An 18,853-nucleotide genomic window follows, 5' to 3' on the forward strand; every position below is an offset into this window, starting at 1 on the left:
TATTCATTTTCTATCAGTAGAATGACGGATACAGTACCTGAAGAGGAGAAACTCACAGTTCCAGACGGATGGAAGCCAGAAGAATTCAAACCAGAGGACAATCCTCATGGATGTCTGGAGGAATCGAAATTCAGGTCCGATAGATTCAATATCAGTCGTTGTAACAATTTTTAGCACCCTTTTTCCAAAATACAGAGAGAAATACCTGAAAGAAGTGTGGCCTCTCGTCGAAAAATTCCTAGCGCCACACTTTATCAAAGCCGAGCTAGATTTGATTGAAGGCTCTCTTACGGTGAAGACAACGAGGAAAACTTGGGATCCGTATTCAATCATCAACGCACGAGATCTCATCAAGGTAGCTGCACATTACCATTTTCCACAATCCATTGTAAACTTCAGCTCCTTTCTCGAAGTGTTCCGTATGAGCATGCAGTAAAATGTTTTGACGACGAAAATGCGGTCGAAATCGTGAAAATCAAAGGTTAGAAGGTTGACTTGGTCGATATTTATATCAATTTAGGACTGGTGCGCAATATGGAACGATTTGCGAAGCGTCGACAAAGACTGATTGGTCCAGAAGGACAAACCCTTAAATGCGTAGAATACCTGACCGGTTGCTACATCAACGTTCAGGGAGGAACTGTGGCCATTATCGGCCCGCACAGAGGACTCAAAGAATGCCGAAAGATCATCGTCGACACGATGAACAACAAACATCCCGGTAAACATTTGATTTTTTTCTATTTTTAACGATCTTTCTAGCTCACAACATCAGAGAACTGATGATCAAACGAGAGTGCGCAAAGAATCCAAATCTGCGGAATGAAAACTGGAGCAGATTTCTGCCAAAGTACAAGTCAAAGGTTGTAAAGAAAGAGAAAAAGGACATCAAGGAGAAGAAAGAATACACGCCATTCCCACCCGCTCCTGTCCAAAGCAAAATTGACAAAGAACTCGGTAGAACTGAATTTATTTGATTAATTTTTATCGTCTTTCAGAAAGCGGAGAATACTTTATCAAAGCGAAGGAGCAAAAGAAGCGAAAGAAACAGTTGAAAGCCGAAAAGGTAAAAGCCCACTCGCAGAGTCCTCCGACTCACTTTTTTAGCAAGAGGCAGCAAAAGAAGAGAGAAGTAAAAAGAGAGCTGCATCATTCCAAGCACCGAAAGAAAAAGAAGTCAAAAAGGACAACTCGAGCGGAGAAGCCCCAAAGAAAAAGAAGAAAATGGCAAAACTTTCAGTCGACATTGAAAAGCTCAAGGCGAAGAGTTAGTGTCTCTCTTTCGATAAGAGATTTTGATAAAACTGTGAAATATATGAAAGAACCTGCCTGATAAAAATGTGTGTTATTCTTGTTGAAGACGATGAGAATAAACAAGTGTTTATTTTTTGAACTTGAGCTGGGCAGAGACAATAGAATTCATGAGAATAGATCATTTGAAAGATGGATTCTTCTGCTTTAGTTGAAGCGCGTTGAGATAGAATCCCTCTACGAGTCTCCTAATTATTTAGGATTGAAGGCATTGGAGTACAAGAGCAGAAAACAAACCTGAGCTCGTGTAATTCTTCCTGCGTTTTCGCGTGTTTCCCCTCCAAAATCTCGTATTTTCGTTTCCACTCTAATAATTTGTAATGAAAATTCAAAAGAGATTCTCACCAAGTGCAGTTTTCTTCCAATCTTCCTCATCCTTCTGTAAATTATTTGAAATCTCTTCATGAGGTCTTTTATGATTAGTAAGCGGAGAGGGAGAGCTGGAAGAATCTTCGTTTTCACAGTTGAATGCAGATGTTTCTACTAGTTGCCTCTTCGAGTTACTGTACTACGCGACAACCGCTTCATCTCACTGGTCTAAGCTATCAATAAACTGCAAAGAAAGACACGAGGATTCTCTATGTGAAGATTTATTCTCTGGCTTGGACGGAAATAAATCTATGTAAAAATGTATCTATGCCGGTCCTGACTCGAGTGATGATCGAGGTACCGGTGGCGAGTATTTATGGCACGGTGGCGTTGTGGGTCAACGCCCCCGCGCGAATCATGTTAACAATGGCACAAAGGGGCAACTATCAACCCCCTCACATGGTAAGCACGGTAGCAGGGCATTGTAAATACGAAGTGGCAGGTTTGAAAAGAGGGAGAGAGCAATCTTCGTGATTTTTCTAAGCAGGAATCGGAGTGAAGGCGAATTTGGCAGGGAAGTGAAGATTGCTGAGCACGATACGATGATCTACCATCGAATGCGGTAACCACGGCCGCGACCAAAGTTGCGCCCTCGTTGAGCTCCGCGGCGGGGTCGGTCGGAGCCGCCGTTTTTCATTTCTTTTCGGAGAGCGTCCAGTTGCTCCTGCAAGGATGCAATCTTAGAAGCTGTAGCGCCCTCGTCCTGAGTTGAAGAAGCCGGCTTCGGGTCCGCCGGCGTGTTCCATCCAGTAGAAGTCGTAGTAACCGGCTGGGACCAGTCTGTGGAAGAACTAGAGCCCCAGCCATTGTCATTGGAAGCTGGAATCGACCAGCCAGAGCCAGATGAAGTCGTCTGGGTGGATGATCGATGGGTAGGCGTAGCTGTGAGCGGCCGAGGAGCCACTAACGGTGATGCTGAGCCAGAAGAGGACTTCGACGTCGAAGCCTCCTCCTGGATGAGTCTGCACTGGGGATTCCAGAAGGTCTTGCCGGGCAGAGCAGCGGGTTTTGCGTCGGCTTTTGGAGCACGGTCAGCCGGCGGAGTGTCTTTGATGACAACACTGGGTTCTTTACCCTCGTAAAACCGGGCTTGACGTTTTTCGACGCTGTCAAGGCTGCTTTTCAGCACATGGTGCGCTACGCTGGAGTACTTACTCTCGCTGTGGTATAGGAGCTGAGCGATGCCGATAAGATTTTTCATCTTATCGGATTCTCGGAAAGTCTTAGTATGCAGAACGTCCGCATTTTCAGCGAGAATTGAGAGAACTCTGTGCGAAAGCACCTTGCAGCGATCGTTCGCTGCACCGGTGGCGCATACTCTGCCGTTAAGGACAAGTAATTTTCGTGCGTCCTTCGCTTTTTTCACTAGATCAGCTCGGACGGCAGTTGGAACCGGGTCCGGCTCAGTGGCGATCAATTCATTGTGATTTCCGGCCGAGTCAGACCACAACTTCGGCCAGTCGAGAGATTTTTCTGTCTGAGTAGCCGCCGATGATCGAGCAGGCTCCACAGACGGTGGCGTAGTTTCTGAGGTACTTGGACCCCCATTTTGGGAAGATGGTGATGACGTCATCACCAAGTCTTCCACGGGAGTCATTGGCTGAGGTTCGGCAAGTTCGTCGACCTCACCGGTATCCATTTTTCGATCCGAGCTGTCCTGCGGAGGGTCATCTCGGGTTAAAGTTCCGGAAACTTCCTCGGTGAGGACAACATCGTCCGTGTTCGGTGTTGCAAAGTCAATTAAGTCACTGACGCATTCTTGACCGAGGTCAATTTCATTTGCCATTTTCCGAGATCAAGTCTGAATGTATAAAAACGTTAGAAAGAGATAAAACTATGAGCTGAACGTACAAAAAGTACAGAGAACCTAATCCAGTAGAAGCCGTAGTTACGGGCTGGGACCAGTCTGTGGAAGAACTAGAGCCCCAGCCGTTGTCATTTGAAGCTGGAATTGGCCAGCCAGAGCCAGATGAAGTCGTCTGGGTGGATGACCGATGGGTAGGCGTAGCTGTGAGCGGCCGAGGAGCCACTAATGGTGACGCTGAGCCAGAAGAGGACTTCGACGTCGAAGCCTCCTCCTGGATGAGTTTGCACTGGGGATTCCAGAAGGTCTTGCCGGGCAGAGCAGCGGGTTTTGCGTCGGCTTTTGGAGCACGGTCAGCCGGCGGAGTGTCTTTGATGACAACACTGGGTTCTTTACCCTCGTAAAACCGGGCTTGACGTTTTTCGACGCTGTCAAGGCTGCTTTTCAGCACATGGTGCGCTACGCTGGAGTACTTACTCTCGCTGTGGTATAGGAGCTGAGCGATGCCGATAAGATTTTTCATCTTATCGGATTCTCGGAAAGTCTTAGTATGCAGAACGTCCGCATTTTCAGCGAGAATTGAGAGAACTCTGTGCGAAAGCACCTTGCAGCGATCGTTCGCTGCACCGGTGGCGCATACTCTGCCGTTAAGGACAAGTAATTTTCGTGCGTCCTTCGCTTTTTCACTAGATCAGCTCGGACGGCAGTTGGAACTGGGTCCGGCTCAGTGGCGATCAATTCATTGTGATTTCCGGCCGAGTCAGACCACAACTTCGGCCAGTCGAGAGATTTTTCTGTCTGAGTAGCCGCCGATGATCGAGCAGGCTCCACAGGCGGTGGCGTAGTTTCTGAGGTACTTGGACCCCCATTTTGGGAAGATGGTGATGACGTCATCACCAAGTCTTCCACCGGAGTCATTGGCTGAGGTTCGGCAAGTTCGTCGACCTCACCGGTATCCATTTTTCGATCCGAGCTGTCCTGCGGAGGATCATCTCGGGTTAAAGTTCCGGAAACTTCCTCGGTGAGGACAACGTCGTCCGTGTTCGGTGTTGCAAAGTCAATTAAGTCACTGACGCATTCTTGACCAAGGTCAATTTCATTTGCCATTTTCCGAGATCAAGTCTGAATGTATAAAAACGTTAGAAAGAGATAAAACTATGAGCTGAACGTACAGAAAGTACAGAGAACCTAACGAATTCTAGAGATTTCGATGAGACACTCAACTTCTCGCCCATAGTTTATCATACTGTCTATCAGAGTATAACCCCCCTCGACAGGAGGATACACTTTTTATTTTCTAGAGAAGGGATTCGAATCAGGGAACTGAATACCACATTTTCTAGCGGATTTTCTACGCTCAGAATTCTGTAAACTCTGCGCGAGAGCTTCATCTTCGCGCGAACGTTTTTGCTGTAGCCTAGCACTAAAACGCTTCGGCGATACTTTCACTCGTGCACTTTTTGGTGCGCTTCTCGATTTCTTGGACCCGGGAACTTCGGGAACCAAGAAGTCGACTGGTCGATTACGTTTCAATGGGGCTAGAATACGATCGTTTCTAGAGATCTGATCGCTCTGAGCTCCGTTTTCAATGGAATTTTTGATCGGAGAGTCAGATTGACCGCCACGTGGCGCATCAATTTGACTCGGATTTTCACTTGGATTCAAGTTTTCACCCGTGGGTCGATTTTCGCCAGCACTCGCCTCAGGGCAAGTCTGATCCGAAACCGCGTTTTCGCTATTTTCGAGCTCTGGAGACGGAGTACGTTCTTCGGGAACTCTCTCAATCAGCGGTTTTTGCACGACTGGTTGCGCTGGCAAAGTCTGGGGAAGCGGAATTCTCAGATTTGGAAAGTAGGGCACATCGCCCAACGTTGGGCGGCGCTCTATTTTCTTGAGAATGTCGCTCCGATGGAACCAATCAAGGTTTCCGTGCAGATCACTAAGTTGAACCACGTGATTATTTGATTTGTTAACCACGTACGGCCCAAGCCATTTTAAATGTTTTGACTTTGCGATAGCAGAGTTCTCGCGTTTCAAGAAAACTTCGTCTCCTGGTTCTAAGGTTTCTGGAGTGAAACGCGGACGATTCGCGAGTAGCGTATTGTCAGCGTTCCTCTGGCAGATTTCCATCTTTTTGAATAGAAGATTTGTGACACGCGCCCTGTTACGCAAAAAATCTGGAATATTTTGCCCAGACGGCGCTTCAAAATCTTTGTCGAACTCACTTAGCTTAGCTGGTCGACCAAAGACAACCTCGAATGGGGTCGCTTTGGTCGTGCGATTCTTGGATGCATTCATTATGTAAACAACTCGTTTTATAACGCTGGGCCAGTCAACATTGTAAGAAACTCTGCGCGAGAGCTTCATCTTCGCGCGAACGTTTTTGCTGTAGCCTAGCACTAAAACGCTTCGGCGATACTTTCACTCGTGCACTTTTTGGTGCGCTTTTCGATTTCTTGGACCCGGGAACTTCGGGAACCAAGAAGTCGACTGGTCGATTACGTTTCAATGGGGCTAGAATACGATCGTTTCTAGAGATCTGATCGCTCTGAGCTCCGTTTTCAATGGAATTTTTGATCGGAGAGTCAGATTGACCGCCACGTGGCGCATCAATTTGACTCGGATTTTCACTTGGATTCAAGTTTTCACCCGTGGGTCGATTTTCGCCAGCACTCGCCTCAGGGCAAGTCTGATCCGAAACCGCGTTTTCGCTATTTTCGAGCTCTGGAGACGGAGTACGTTCTTCGGGAACTCTCTCAATCAGCGGTTTTTGCACGACTGGTTGCGCTGGCAAAGTCTGGGGAAGCGGAATTCTCAGATTTGGAAAGTAGGGCACATCGCCCAACGTTGGGCGGCGCTCTATTTTCTTGAGAATGTCGCTCCGATGGAACCAATCAAGGTTTCCGTGCAGATCACTGAGTTGAACCACGTGATTATTCGATTTGTTAACCACGTACGGCCCAAGCCATTTTAGGTGTTTGTATTATAACTTGCACTGATGGTCGAAGAGAAAGAAACTGTCGGCTCAGGAGTAGTAGAAATAGGTTGCGATTGATCAGCTAAGTCGTCGAAAGTGGCAAATATCTGGCGGGCGCCGCCTTCGCAGTGCCGGCGGTTGTGGTGCTTGCGGAACGAGTTTTTGTGGGGCGTGTTGGAGACATTGAAAAAGGCCTTGAGATATCTGGAGGTGGTGCCGACGCACTTGGGATGATCGCAGCTGAGAAATGTTGTCGGCTTATTATCGATATAGACACGGCCTAATGAGATAGCAAATAGTGCATGAATGAATTAAAATTACAAACCAATTGTAAATTCACCATCAATAGGATTCGCCATTGTTCGATAAGTAATTCGATGCATCTGAGTCTCGACAATTTCTAGCATTTGCTTTCGATGAAGATCATACACAGTGGGTCTTTTACGCCAGGTTAAACATGTCTTTTCCAGAACTAGAATAATGATCATTTGCCAACCTCCCTTGGGCCTGAACCAGTCTTATTGACTGATTTCTTAGTTGTTTCGTCAGCAATCGCGATGCCTATGTGATCCAAGTTCTCCCCGAGATCTAATTTGAACTTCTTCGCTTCAGTAATTCCATCTTCCTGTGACGCAGTCTCGATTTCCTCAACCTCGTCACCGTTAATTGCTTCAATTTCTTCGGGTGGAACAAACTCGGGCGACAAAATCTCTGATATTTCTGACATTTATCAACGCTAGCACTGTGTCGGACCGCGAATACAAGCACCCCCTTCTCGAGGAAGCGTGGTGAGAAGTCAATAAGTCCGTCCGGTCCATGAGAGCCCAGCACGGGCCAATTGGGACGCCCCCGAGGCGCACCGGCCTACGTTGGTCGTCCCGTCCCGCCCCACAAAGACAACGACGAAAACAAGCTGCTACCTCACGTTCTCAAGCTCTGCGTTCAATTCAAACTATTGGGATTTTCCCTGATGCTTATACGCTCTCATATCGGAACAGTAAACAAGAATGAATCTGGACCGATTTTCCACATTCAAATGACTCTTCTTTGATTTAGAACTGGAATTTTATTCAGTTTCGCAGTGTTTTATTGAAGGGAATGTACAAAAGTGAACGTGAAAATGGTGTGGTGAAAAAGGAATGGATATAAGTGAGTAGGTTCGTGAAGGGGTGTTGACGGTGATTAAAAGTACATGCTTCCATTGCAGCCATATACAGATTTGTCGAAGTTAATTGTTTTATCCATGACTGGCGGGGGCTAAATTTGACCCTTTAGAAATTGAAAACGAAGGGTTGAAGAGTACCTCAATCATGGTCGTCCACTGGCCGGAGCTTCTTCTAGGTTGACGATATTTCATTCGAGCACGATCGCCGGCGATGTGGTCGAAGATGTGTTGAAGCTTGATCTCGCCGTCAGGGTTGATTGCAAAGAACACTTTTTCCTGCATGTTCTCGACGCTAAATTTTTGCTAGTTTCTTCGCGAAAGGCAGTTTAGGCTACTCACGATCTTTCGTAGTCGAAATATTGGTCGCGCAGTGCAGCTTTGAGCGGCTTCGACCAGAGTTGTAAAATACTTTACCCTAGCCTCAAAGTAAAGTAAAGTATGGTAAGGTAGAAGCTATTTTTCAGTTTCACTTTACTTTACTTTACTTTAAGATTTTGAAAGTGATCTCTACTTTGCCAATACTTTACCATGAAAGATAAAAGTGCTTTCTACTTTACTTTACTTTACTTTATGATTTTCAAAATGAACTCTACTTTACTTTACTTCACTTAAGATTTTTAATAATGATTTTACTTTACTTTGCTTTATGTTGGAGTTTTCTCTAGAAAAATCTATTGATATTTATGAAATCTTATTTTACGCTTAACAAGCGATTATTTCTCTAGACTTGCTATTTTCGCAAGCATTTTTCAATAAATTTTCATAACACGATGCCGCCTAAGCGCAAAAGAGATTCCTTGGAGGTTTTTCAAGCCCCAACTGATGAAAAAACGAAGAAAAGACTCAAAACAATCTTGGAGCATGACGATATTGCCCCATATAATCTCGGGTCGTTGGAACTCGGATACATTGAAGGAAAGCCGACTGGCCTAGTGCTTTGCGAATGTGGAGAATATTTTGTCGCTGGTTCAAACGGAGCTCTTCATCTCGACAAAAGTATTTATTTACAGGATAATTTTTAGTCATATTTTTATTCTAAGTAAGAATACATTTGGGTCGTAACCACGCATCTCGATCATCCCCATGGGATAAAAAATTGAAACAAATCCCTGAAGACCTTGTCAATGATGTTCATCGACAAAACGCTGTTTGCATCGCAACACACAATCTCCCGATGAATATATTTTCTGAGTAAGATTAAAATGATTGTGTTGAAAATAAACATAAATAAGGAAAGCATTTGTGGAGCGCGATCGAATCCTGTTGAAAGGACTGTCACATGACCCTGAAGGGGCTCAAGATCTCAAAATGAGCAGATATCTACTCCGAAAAAGAATCCGTGATAATGCAATATCGATGAAAGAACACCTTGGAGGAAATTTCGTTCTTCTGGCAAACAAAGGATTTATTTCCTTACTATACGATCACAAGACTGTGGGAAACAAGACCTCCGATTACCAGGATAATATTCTGTCCTTGGTATGTCTTATTCATCTTGGAAATCGATCCAAGCCGTATACGCTTTTCTTCGAGCCTGTTGATTCTCTAACGAAGCTGGACACTGTACAAACGATTCGAGACGCCCTCATGAAAGACTACGGTATCAACCTTGATGAAATAACAACTCCGTTGCCAATAACAGTCGACGGTGGCGAATATCACAGCGCTAAAACGCTGTCTGTCGCGTTCAATGTATGCCTCGCACATTCAATGAATGTTGCTTCAAAGGTTTGAAATTTTTTGGCAAAAGTGCGCTCATAGGTTAATATGCCAATTTTTTGGCACAAGTGCACTCATGGGTTCACATGCCAATTTTTTGGCATAAATGCGCTCATGGGTTAACATGCCAATTTTTGGCATAAATGCGCTCATGGGTTAACATGCCAATTTTTGGCACAAATGCGCTCATGGGTTAAAATGCTAATTTTTGGCACAAGTGCGCTCATGGGTTAATATGCCAATTTTTTGGCACAAGTGCACTCATGGGTTAAAATGCCAATTTTTGGCACAAGTGCGCTCATGGGTTAACATGCCAATTTTTGGCACAAATGCGCTAATGGGTTAATCCGCAATTTATTATAACTTAAAAACCTTTACAGGTTAAGGAATATTTTTAGGGCGCTGTAATTTATGCGCAACGGTATTTCGACCTGGAAAATGAAGAAAAACGAATTGACAATTTTCTTTTGAAAGCACGAAAGGGTCTGAGCAAGGAAGAACTCAAAATCATGAAGAAAGAAGGCATGCCACAAAGCCTCGCGGATTATTTCTACGATCTTCCAGTAACAGAAAAAGATTCCGTGAAAATCTTCAATATGAGGAATCCGGAGTCAAAACTAGAAGGCGATGCGCTCAAATCGATGGCGGGAAAAAGATCACCCAGTATCCAATGCCGGCGAATCTTAACAAAATAAGATTCAACAGAATGGATCAGCATCTTGACTTACTTCTCTGCTGGGAAGGTAGAAAGACCGTTATTTTTTCCTACAAAAATTGTAGATAACATGCTGATGATGGACTCCGCCAGCTCCAAATACAGATATCTTATAACTTCACTTGCCGATGATTATCCAAATATGGCCTATGTTCGCGCGCACAAATTGGTCACAACGATATTTAGGAAGCATATTCTCCGTGCAGAGAAGAACTCTACTAGGGTGCCAGATGTATCTCAAATTTTCGAAGATTGTTTTCGAGACATTTTGAGTCTCAATTTGACTGCGCATAACTATGATCTAGAGACTGCTGACAATATAAACAGTCTTTGCAAAGGTAAATTTTCAGAAAAAAGAAATATTATTTTTCATTATTTCCAGGCGCAACTTTAAAAATGATGATGATGGTCTTTGGCTCGGCGCGTGTGCCTTTTGAAGGCTCATTTACTTTGAAGAATGGAGACGAACCACCTAGAATGACTTTGGTCAACAAGGCGTCAATGTTTATTGACTTCAATCGCCAAAAATGCAATTTTTGGCGGCTAAGAGAGGCTTACAGAAATTCAAAAGGAAGGATTAAATAAAATTTTTAAAGAAAATTTTATCTTTATCAAAATAATATTATAAAGATCCATTAAAAGACCCGTTTTTGTAGCTCAGGAGCTCGTCATTTGCAGTGTCACTACCGATTGGCCAAATGAAGCTCGGGATTTTGTTGTTCAACTATCTCAAAAGCTTGAAACGGAACCAGAAGAACTAATCATGGACGAATTGGTGATCGAGGAGCGAAACTCGGATATTGATCCAGATGTTCTGAGACAGTCACGAGGATCTCAGCCAAGAATCAATTCACCATCAGTTGAAGGTAATTTACTTCTATCGAAAAATTATTCAAAAAAATAACAAGGCGAAATCGAGCGATTCAAGAATTCCGGGGAGAATATGTGGAGGGCTGCAATAAAGGCAGTTGAAAAAATGGGTGCGCAAGTTACTGCCAGCTCATGCTTACGGTCTTTCTACAAATTGTACCGGAAAGACTTTCCAAGATTAGGAAAGATTGCTGATTATGTAAGTTGACGCATGTATTCAAAATTATACTGTAACTTAAACTTTTAAGTTATGCGCAATGAATGGTTCTGCGAGCGAGATTGAGAGGAGTTTCGCTAGTACTACGGCGCAGGTCCAAGATCCAAAGAAAAATAGAACGAAAGCTGCGAAAATTGAGGAAACACTTCAGTTCAAGCAGTCCAAAGAGTTCTTGGACATGATGAATGAGGCGCTCAAAATGGTCAAAAAGGGCTTATAAGGCTATTTTTTTATAATCAGATTTTATTTTAATAAAGCTTAAATTTATTTTCTTTACTTTGAAATATTACTTTACGTTTCTTTGCAACTGGCGAAGTGGAGTCAGTTTCACTTTACTTTGCTTTACTTTAGAAAAAAAAAGTGAAGTCTACTTTGCTTTACTTTACTTTAAGATCATGATGGTGGGTTTTACTTCACTTTACTTTACTTTAAGATCAATGCTGTCACTTTAACTTCACTATACTTTACTTTAAAATGGCCGAGACAATTTTCACTTTACTTTACTTTAGAAAATTTTAAAGTAGATTTTTGTCACTACTTTACTTTATGGCAAAGTAAAGTATTTTACAACTCTGGCTTCGACTCTGCCCAATACGGAATCTTCTTCCTGGGCGCTTCGTCGTCGTCTGTCTCGTCTCCTGACTCAAGATCGTCGATGTTGTAGTTGTCTTTCGTCGAGGGGTTCATCTCCCACTTGTCACAGCCTTGAGGAGTCATTTCGTAGTTTTGGCTGCTAGGAACCGGCATTGATTTCAGTGGCGTCGTGTAACTTGGCTATAAATATTTGATAAGAATTCATTTACTTGAAAATGTTGCTAACCTCTGGATGATGAACATTTTTGATTTCGACCTCGTCGTCACTCTCGACCGACTGCATTCTAATGGGCATCGACTGCGGCTGTTGAATCGGCGTCTCAGGAGGAGCGAATGCAGGAGCTTTGATTGGAGTGTTGTTCTTCTTTTGCATCGCCTCAATTTTCGAGCGCAGATTACCGATTTTTTCACCGGCTTGCTCGACTTGGCAGGTGTCTTTTTCAACTGCATTTCTCGCTTTTTAGCCTGCTCCTCTTCCCGCTTTTTCTGAAAGCAAAAATCGTTGGAATCGAAAGTTGAAAATGGGGAATTACCTTGACAGCGGCTAATTTTTCTGCCTCTTTCTTTTTCTTTTCTTGACGCTCTCTTTCTTTCTCTTTCTTCATTTCCTCGATTCTCTTCGCTCGTTCGTCCTCTTTCGCCTTTAGATCGGCCTTGCTTGGCGTCTTCGTGAGAAGGGTCTTACTGGAGGAGCTCGTCAACTTGCTCTTAGATGGAGTCTTGAACAATGGCCCTCGAGGAGAAGCAAATGGGCTAGCAATCTTGGACGCAAACTTTTTGAAGCTGGGTGTTCGGCTGAAGTTAGAAGCCGAACTGCTCGTCGTCGAGTTCGCTGACGCTTTGACGGAGCTAGAAGACATCGTAGACTTCTTCGAGGCTGTCGATAGATTTGATCTAATCGATGACTGGGAACGCGTCGAACTTGTCAGGTTCGATCGCGTCAGTGATGTCGGCTCAGGCTTCAGAGGCGCTGCCATTGCGTTCTGATAAGATTGTCGCATTCGTGGAGAACCGTACTCGATTTTGAGCTCTTAAAAATAAAGTTAGCATTTGAAAACATGGAAGAGTACTCACTGTTATCGACGAGTCGATTGACAATATCCGCTTTTCGCCCAACTTTTGGCAAGTTTTCTTTGTCGCAGATCTTCTTGAGTTCAATGACTTTCAAGCTCGAGTATCGCTTCTCATACTCGACTCTCGAGCTATCGATCTGCTCGAAGAGAATCTGCTCGCTGGAAGGGCCCTCCGGTGTCTCCTCCCCTTCCTCTGGTTCTTCTTCGACTGACTCCATAGTCGGAACCTCTTTGGCGCTCTCAGTGCTTGGCTTCTCGTTTTGTACGGCGAGAGAAGGTCTGGAAGCTTCGGCCTGGCTCTCGTCGACGTCGAGGCAGATCGTCGGCACTGATTCGTCGAGCGACTCTTCGAAAAGCCGCTTCGCGCGCTCCTTCATCGGCGTCTTTGGAACTGTGTCAGTTTCCAAGAACGCCAAGATGTCAAGCTCGATTTGGCGGGTCTCGTAGAGGAAATCGACGAACTCGTTATCAAACTCCGTTGGTTTGATGACGAACTTTTCGTTCGGCTTCATCTAAAATCACAAAAGTTAGAAATAATCCTTCAAAATAGATATTACCGTCACTGGAGCGCGTATTGGAAGTGGCGGAGCCTTCTTTGACGCAGATAGGTCGACGATCTTCTCAAGATCTGTCGACCAAATCTTTCGCTTTCGCCCGAACAACGTTTTGTCGCTCGTGGCGTTCATGTCCCGCAGAACCGATTTCGCAAGTCTTTGAATTTCATCCATTTTCAATGTTCTAAAAACATAAAATGTCAGTCGACTAATGTATCCATTATTATTAATAGTTAGAGTCGGTTCATATATTTTCAAAATATATGACCGATTCTATAAGTTGGTTAAGTGAATGGGTTAAAACAGGAGCGGTCAAAAGTGAAGTAAGTCGGTGTAAATCAATCTCTGTAGTCCCTTTCGTCTTCTCTCTATTTCGTCACGGCTTACTGTGGTGGTCCACCCATATTCTGGAACATTTTTCGCATTTCCTCGACCTGCTCTGGGTTGTTGCGCATCATTTCTTGTGCCATCTGCATACCCGCCTGCATCGCAGCTAGATTTGTTTTCAAGATACCGTTTGGCCGTTAAAATGATGACATAAACAAGTTTGATAAAATATCTAACGTAAAAAATACCTGGGTTGAAGCCGCCCGCTCCCATGTCAGGGAGACCGGCAGGAGGGCCACCTTCTTCTCCACCCATGGGAGGCATGGGCATGCCCATTTGGCCCATCATGTTCTGCATCATATTTTGCATCTGAGGGTTCTGCATCATGTTTTCAGCCATCTGACGCATCTGAGGATTCTGCATCATTTGCTCCATGGCAGCTCCCATTTGGCCGAAGTCGGGCATGCCGCCGGGTCCCAAGCCAGCAAGACCACCGGCAGGGGCTTCCTTGAGCTTTTCTTTCACGATCTATAATTCGGTTTTATTGCCCCTGTAAACCAATCGATGAGTGAATGGTTTAATAACTGTTGTAATTATGGTGCAATATTGATTTATTACCTCGAGGTTCTTTTTGTAGCTTTCATTATCCGGCTCGAGCTTGAGCGCTTTCTCGTAGCAGTTCTCTGACTCAGCGTACAATTTGATCTTTGAATAAATAAGACCCATTCGGGAGTAAGCCTTTGAGTAGTCTGGCTCAAAGGAGATGGCCTTCTTGCAATCCTGGAGAGCTTCTTCATAGTTCTCGATAGAAGTCTTTTAATCGTTTTACAAAAAGAGAAATTCAAAAAGTTTACTTTTCAGTATAAAAAGAGCGTGCGGTTGCTATTGGCCCTATTTGAAAAGTGCGCGGCGATGCGTGCTCAAGTTCACGCCAAAAATGCGCGCACCAATGAGCGCAGCTGCACGGACCGAACCAACTCGCTTTGAAACGGGCTAAAACTGATCGATGGGAACGGGCCTTATTAGGCAAGGCGACGACATCTGAGGTCACCCGCAGAGGAGAATCGGCAATTTTGAAACCTGTCAATGCAGGTGACCTGCATGGGAAATTATGCATCATTTTGTAAAACCTGCATAAGCGGCGGCTCTGTTGCAGTAGTAAATAGCGCTTTCTTGAACCTTGATGGCTTCGGAGTACTTTGCGATAGCATCTGAAAAATAAACGGTTTTTTAAACGACCTTGAGAGTATAACTGACCTTCGAATTTTTTGTCTTTCATGAGTTGATTTCCTTCACTCTTCAATTTGTTGGCGAGTGATAGTTCTTCCTCAGTCACTTCTCGTTGGTTCATGACTGATAAGAAAAATTGGACTATGTGCAATTGAATGAATACGCTTACTATCAGGAGCAGCATCAGTAAGAAGCTCGAGAATACAGGGAAGTCCTTCAGCATCTTCCGGAGTGGTGTTGAAGGCCATCGCAAGGCACTGAGAAGCGACGTTGAGGGATTCCTCCTGATCGGGGGTGATCATCTTGCCTAAAAAGCGGTAAAACGCAAGAATATCCACTGTAGCTCTTACCATCAATCTCCGACTTGAGGTATTTGAGAACCGAGGCGATGAGAAGCTTACGGTTGTTCGACATAACGATTAAGCTTTCTGAAGATTGGAAAAATAAGTGATTGCGAAGCGGCAGAATGTGGGTGAATTTTCAGATCAGTAGAAGGCAGTTTTAAGGATTGTTATGAACTTTGTCAGTGACTGCTTTACATAAGCAAGAGAGCATCAGATCCATTTTACCAACGAAGTTTGCGCCTGCGAGTTTTTCCCAGTCGACTTCGCGCCACTAGAAAGACAGTTAGTCTGCGGAAAAGATTATCTGCTGAATCACCTCATTGTCGGTAAGGACTTTCCATTTTGGATCCAGCAATAAATCGGAAGAGGGTGTGCTGTTCGTCGTTTTTTCCTCGATATAAACTCGAATTTTCCTATTTTCTGTTCGTACGGATACACGGCCAGTAATTGATTGTGATGAGGATGGAGGTGCCAGAAGCAGACATCCCTTCGATGAGCTCAAGACGGTCCAGTCGATGATCCTGGAATGTGATTCACATTCTCTTCCTTGATTTCTCTCGCTTACCTAACAAGTCCGGCGAGGCAAGCAACTTGGAGCGACAGTAGTTCACCTTCTATGACACGTCTCATCTCTGCAGTGTCTGTACCAAGCTCGACGATATTTCCATCGCGCTGAATAGCGGTGCACCCGTTAATGCCAACATTGAGCAACATCGAATGCATGCCAAATTGTTTCGTGCACATTTCATAACCAGCAACACTTGGATTCCGATTAAAAAATGAAGATAAAGATTGAAAGCACCTGAAGTGGACTTTGATCGACGTATGCACAGGGTTCTGAATGATGGGCCAGTGAATGTGAATGTTCGGCTCTGCGATCTCCTTCGCAATGCTGTCGAGCTCCTCCTCAACTCGACGCAGAAGCTCTGCGTGCTTGGCAGCTTCGATAATTTTGTGTATCATTGGCACTAGAAAGAGTTCCAATATCTGAAGAGAAAGATGAGATTTGTACCTGTTTTTCTCATTCGCTCTATTCTCGGTAAATTATACGGCTTTGTCGCTGCGATCCTCTGTTTTTTCGTCATACCCATTGTTGCGATCGTCGGATGAGGCGCGGGGCATGATTTGGACGCCGCGTGATGTTCTCGCAAAAGTTTGGTTAGATGTTGCTCCAAGCTAGAGACACGTGTAATAAGAAGATCTAGAACATTCTCGATTACCAGAACCACCGTCTTTCAGACGATCTATCGAAGGGCATTTCATCGCCAGCTTTGAATGGTTTCCGACAAAGTTCGATGATTAGCTTCGTATCTGGGAATATTTGAGTGGAAATATGGTCGCCGATCATGTAAATTGGAACGATAGGCCGGTAACAAGACACTTCTCTGCACAATTGACTGAAAGAAAAATTAAAACGGAATCAAGCCGCTTCTGATTTACCTAAATAATTCTCTAGTGAATAGGCTGTGCTGCGCTTGACGCAATTCCTCAAGATATCCTTTTTGCTTGTATTTAGTTGAAATGACATGATGATAGGTTGACACGGTCTCTTCTTTCGTTACTTTTGACAGGTCCACTTTCAAGGAATCGTTGATATCGCAGCGAACCAGCTTTATGCTCAACCAGGCCATGTTCTGAAGCTCGTGCGGAAGTCTGATTTTGAGTGGACAGTTTTCTCGCGAACAGTCGGCATCGCGTATGACTTCGAACTCTCCCAAAGCAGGGTAGCTTGATCCCGCAGTTCTGAAGCTCAAGTCTCCGAGGATCTTTTCGCCCTTTCTTCGCAATCTGTAATGTTGGCGCAGATACTGTAGCTCCTGATGAAAGTCAGGTTGTTTTTCGTTTCGCTCCAGACGCTCGGCTCCTTCTTTAATGACTTTGGAGGCAAGAAGGAAGCTCTTCTTCTTTGCCGCTACTGATGAGGCTCGCAATTGCTCGGTCGACGATGACGCTGGGCCGGAAATACTTGCCAATTGTAAGATCTTCTGTGGAGGTTGTCCAGGCTGTTGTTGGGGATTCGCAGGAGGCGCTGGGTTCGTGTTGTGATTGAGAACAGCGAGCACGTCGTGGAGAACTCTTACTTCTGTTAGCGCTTCGAAGATGCTTTTTCTAACTTCGTCCCAGGGATTTTCCTTTGGCTCAGCTTTGGTCGGAGACGCTTCTACTTCCTTTTTGACTTCAACTTCGTTGTTGTCTTGCAGCTCTTTACCGAAGTCTATTCGCTGAGTAGCCCGTCCAAATTGCTCCGACATAGACATCGGCTGGATCCATGTCTCTTGGCCGTTGAGGGCAATCTCTTGGATGAAACATTCTTTTTGCCCCTCGATGGCAAGCTGCACATCATTTTGCATGATTACTACTCGATTTCTGAATGATGAACTCAGATTTTCATGTCGTGTGTTTGGGTGAACTTTTAGAATTGTTTGTTAGGCAGTGAGAGATGAGTGGAAGAATAGCTTGAAGATAGAAGCTCAGGGACTTTGATGAAAGAGAATGAAATTTCATGTTAAAAATTAATAGAAGAGTCCACCGAAGTAGTTGGACTGCTGTGATTGGTGCCGAGCGTTGAACGAGTCGAATGCTGTTCGTTTCTGCTCCTCTAAAATATTATTTTTTTCTCCTGGAAGAAATGGCAATTACGAACCGAGTGATTCTAGCGCCACTCTGTACTCGTATCCAAGCGTATCCGTCAGTTGAACGTTGGTGCAGCCAACGCTTGAAGTTGGAGCGTATCGATGATAGTCGCTCTGCATGAGCTTTGTACCAGGGTATTGAATCACTAGACGATTTTGATAAAGAAATCAATTTACGGATGAATACCGAGTTTTTCGATAGAGTTGTGGACATCATCTTGGCCGTGGTGAGAAGCGCGCAGCAGTCGAGCCTGAATAGGCTTCAATTCAGACGACAAAACGTCGAGCTTCTCTTTCCAATCGGCGAAGAAAGTCATCCCGGGAGCTTGAAAATGGCCGATGTGCATGTTTTTCGTTGGCTTGGATGCGTCCAAGCAAAGCGTTGTTGCCCCGGAAAGAGACATTCCGTAGCCAAATGTTGGTTGACTAGATTTGAATAAGAATTTTATTTGCTTGAAGATTTGTACCGTTTGATATAGACTGATGGAATCGTAAGCTGAAAAACCTGATTGATAAGAGAGTGTCCCTGGTAGATAATCTCTTCGATTTCGTTCAGATCATAGTCATGAAGAACAGCGAGATTTTCGAGCCAGCACTTTGATGATCCTGTCTCCATATCTTGAAAGAGAAGCTCGCAGTTTTCAAAGATGATTAGCCGCTTGTTTTGATCTTCCCAATCGGCTAGCTTTTCGCTAGATACTTATTGAAAATGTTGTTCTCGGAGAGTTCGCCTACCAAAGAAAGTTCAATTCGTCAAATATTGAAGGATTCTTGGGCGTATGCTTGTGTGGCTTCCACGTGACAACCCCAGCTCCAGCCTTTTCCATCAAATTAAGCCTCGCAGTTTGTCGCGCCGAAGAGCGAAATGAAAACTTCATTCCAGACGCGAACATTTTTCGCAGAATTGTTCTAATTTAGAACTTCTAAATGGACACTTTTAAATTCAAGAGG

General features: G+C 44.4%; 7 protein-coding genes across 8 annotated transcripts; 1 reads left to right on the plus strand and 6 right to left on the minus strand.

Moving 5' to 3' along the window:
- Positions 1 to 11: 11 nt before the first annotated feature.
- On the plus strand, positions 12 to 1,389 carry LOC145703376 (KRR1 small subunit processome component homolog). The gene is made up of 7 exons (XM_081780733.1): positions 12 to 134; positions 175 to 355; positions 400 to 481; positions 521 to 721; positions 763 to 957; positions 999 to 1,066; positions 1,108 to 1,389. Exons 1-7 carry the CDS (start codon positions 22 to 24, stop codon positions 1,270 to 1,272), a joined length of 1,005 nt encoding a protein of 334 aa, XP_081636859.1. The 5' UTR covers positions 12 to 21; the 3' UTR covers positions 1,273 to 1,389.
- LOC145703372 (uncharacterized) lies at positions 1,288 to 4,155 on the minus strand. The gene is made up of 3 exons (XM_081780726.1): positions 1,657 to 4,155; positions 1,549 to 1,618; positions 1,288 to 1,499 (listed from the first exon to the last, which is right to left on the minus strand). Exon 1 carries the CDS (start codon positions 3,464 to 3,466, stop codon positions 2,228 to 2,230), a length of 1,239 nt encoding a protein of 412 aa, XP_081636852.1. The 5' UTR covers positions 3,467 to 4,155; the 3' UTR covers positions 1,288 to 1,499; positions 1,549 to 1,618; positions 1,657 to 2,227.
- Positions 4,156 to 4,159: 4 nt separating this feature from the next.
- LOC145703375 (uncharacterized) lies at positions 4,160 to 7,648 on the minus strand. 2 transcript variants are annotated; one of them, XM_081780730.1, is made up of 2 exons: positions 6,787 to 7,648; positions 4,160 to 6,741 (listed from the first exon to the last, which is right to left on the minus strand). In XM_081780730.1, the coding sequence occupies exon 2, from the start codon at positions 5,849 to 5,851 to the stop codon at positions 4,775 to 4,777; it is 1,077 nt and encodes a 358-aa protein (XP_081636856.1). In that variant the 5' UTR covers positions 5,852 to 6,741; positions 6,787 to 7,648; the 3' UTR covers positions 4,160 to 4,774. Both variants share the same exon structure in this region, with proteins under 2 accessions (XP_081636856.1, XP_081636857.1).
- A 4,101-nt stretch (positions 7,649 to 11,749) lies between these two features.
- LOC145703364 (uncharacterized) lies at positions 11,750 to 13,558 on the minus strand. The gene is made up of 5 exons (XM_081780717.1): positions 13,372 to 13,558; positions 12,816 to 13,326; positions 12,275 to 12,771; positions 11,968 to 12,227; positions 11,750 to 11,921 (listed from the first exon to the last, which is right to left on the minus strand). Exons 1-5 carry the CDS (start codon positions 13,540 to 13,542, stop codon positions 11,900 to 11,902), a joined length of 1,461 nt encoding a protein of 486 aa, XP_081636843.1. The 5' UTR covers positions 13,543 to 13,558; the 3' UTR covers positions 11,750 to 11,899.
- Positions 13,559 to 13,577: 19 nt separating this feature from the next.
- On the minus strand, positions 13,578 to 15,360 carry LOC145703379 (small glutamine-rich tetratricopeptide repeat-containing protein alpha-like). Its single transcript, XM_081780735.1, has 7 exons — positions 15,276 to 15,360; positions 15,095 to 15,232; positions 14,953 to 15,048; positions 14,830 to 14,906; positions 14,314 to 14,508; positions 13,944 to 14,223; positions 13,578 to 13,861 (listed from the first exon to the last, which is right to left on the minus strand). Exons 1-7 carry the CDS (start codon positions 15,337 to 15,339, stop codon positions 13,752 to 13,754), a joined length of 960 nt encoding a protein of 319 aa, XP_081636861.1. The 5' UTR covers positions 15,340 to 15,360; the 3' UTR covers positions 13,578 to 13,751.
- A 29-nt stretch (positions 15,361 to 15,389) lies between these two features.
- Positions 15,390 to 17,638, minus strand: LOC145703360 (mediator of RNA polymerase II transcription subunit 17-like). The gene is made up of 7 exons (XM_081780710.1): positions 16,710 to 17,638; positions 16,490 to 16,666; positions 16,282 to 16,445; positions 16,072 to 16,237; positions 15,835 to 16,029; positions 15,586 to 15,790; positions 15,390 to 15,540 (listed from the first exon to the last, which is right to left on the minus strand). Exons 1-7 carry the CDS (start codon positions 17,618 to 17,620, stop codon positions 15,427 to 15,429), a joined length of 1,932 nt encoding a protein of 643 aa, XP_081636836.1. The 5' UTR covers positions 17,621 to 17,638; the 3' UTR covers positions 15,390 to 15,426.
- Positions 17,639 to 17,667: 29 nt separating this feature from the next.
- On the minus strand, positions 17,668 to 18,836 carry LOC145703385 (uncharacterized). Its single transcript, XM_081780742.1, has 5 exons — positions 18,638 to 18,836; positions 18,370 to 18,594; positions 18,090 to 18,328; positions 17,914 to 18,048; positions 17,668 to 17,868 (listed from the first exon to the last, which is right to left on the minus strand). Exons 1-5 carry the CDS (start codon positions 18,793 to 18,795, stop codon positions 17,783 to 17,785), a joined length of 843 nt encoding a protein of 280 aa, XP_081636868.1. The 5' UTR covers positions 18,796 to 18,836; the 3' UTR covers positions 17,668 to 17,782.
- Positions 18,837 to 18,853: the final 17 nt, after the last annotated feature.

This window comes from Oikopleura dioica, chromosome PAR, assembly GCF_907165135.1.
Source record: "Oikopleura dioica chromosome PAR, OKI2018_I68_1.0, whole genome shotgun sequence".
NCBI classification, from domain to species: domain Eukaryota; kingdom Metazoa; phylum Chordata; class Appendicularia; order Copelata; family Oikopleuridae; genus Oikopleura; species Oikopleura dioica.

Excerpts from the sequence above, each read along its gene's own strand:
- LOC145703376 (XM_081780733.1), top strand. The coding sequence starts at position 22 with ATGACGGATACAGTACCTGAAGAGGAGAAACTCACAGTTCCAGACGGA. Across the intron at positions 722-762 it reads GATGAACAACAAACATCCCG|CTCACAACATCAGAGAACTG; the intron begins GTAAACATTTGA and ends CGATCTTTCTAG. Across the intron at positions 958-998 it reads CAAAATTGACAAAGAACTCG|AAAGCGGAGAATACTTTATC; the intron begins GTAGAACTGAAT and ends ATCGTCTTTCAG.
- LOC145703372 (XM_081780726.1), bottom strand. The coding sequence starts at position 3,466 with ATGGCAAATGAAATTGACCTCGGTCAAGAATGCGTCAGTGACTTAATT.
- LOC145703375 (XM_081780730.1), bottom strand. The coding sequence starts at position 5,851 with ATGAAGCTCTCGCGCAGAGTTTCTTACAATGTTGACTGGCCCAGCGTT.
- LOC145703364 (XM_081780717.1), bottom strand. The coding sequence starts at position 13,542 with ATGGATGAAATTCAAAGACTTGCGAAATCGGTTCTGCGGGACATGAAC. Across the intron at positions 12,772-12,815 it reads CAATCGACTCGTCGATAACA|AGCTCAAAATCGAGTACGGT; the intron begins GTGAGTACTCTT and ends TTTATTTTTAAG. Across the intron at positions 12,228-12,274 it reads AAAAATTAGCCGCTGTCAAG|AAAAAGCGGGAAGAGGAGCA; the intron begins GTAATTCCCCAT and ends TTTTGCTTTCAG.
- LOC145703379 (XM_081780735.1), bottom strand. The coding sequence starts at position 15,339 with ATGTCGAACAACCGTAAGCTTCTCATCGCCTCGGTTCTCAAATACCTC. Across the intron at positions 14,224-14,313 it reads GCTACAAAAAGAACCTCGAG|ATCGTGAAAGAAAAGCTCAA; the intron begins GTAATAAATCAA and ends ACCGAATTATAG. Across the intron at positions 13,862-13,943 it reads AGCGGGCGGCTTCAACCCAG|CTGCGATGCAGGCGGGTATG; the intron begins GTATTTTTTACG and ends AAACAAATCTAG.
- LOC145703360 (XM_081780710.1), bottom strand. The coding sequence starts at position 17,620 with ATGCAAAATGATGTGCAGCTTGCCATCGAGGGGCAAAAAGAATGTTTC. Across the intron at positions 16,446-16,489 it reads TCTGAAAGACGGTGGTTCTG|CTTGGAGCAACATCTAACCA; the intron begins GTAATCGAGAAT and ends ACGTGTCTCTAG. Across the intron at positions 15,541-15,585 it reads AAGTCCTTACCGACAATGAG|TGGCGCGAAGTCGACTGGGA; the intron begins GTGATTCAGCAG and ends CTGTCTTTCTAG.
- LOC145703385 (XM_081780742.1), bottom strand. The coding sequence starts at position 18,795 with ATGTTCGCGTCTGGAATGAAGTTTTCATTTCGCTCTTCGGCGCGACAA. Across the intron at positions 18,329-18,369 it reads CCATCAGTCTATATCAAACG|TCAACCAACATTTGGCTACG; the intron begins GTACAAATCTTC and ends ATTCAAATCTAG. Across the intron at positions 17,869-17,913 it reads AGTGGCGCTAGAATCACTCG|AGGAGCAGAAACGAACAGCA; the intron begins GTTCGTAATTGC and ends ATAATATTTTAG.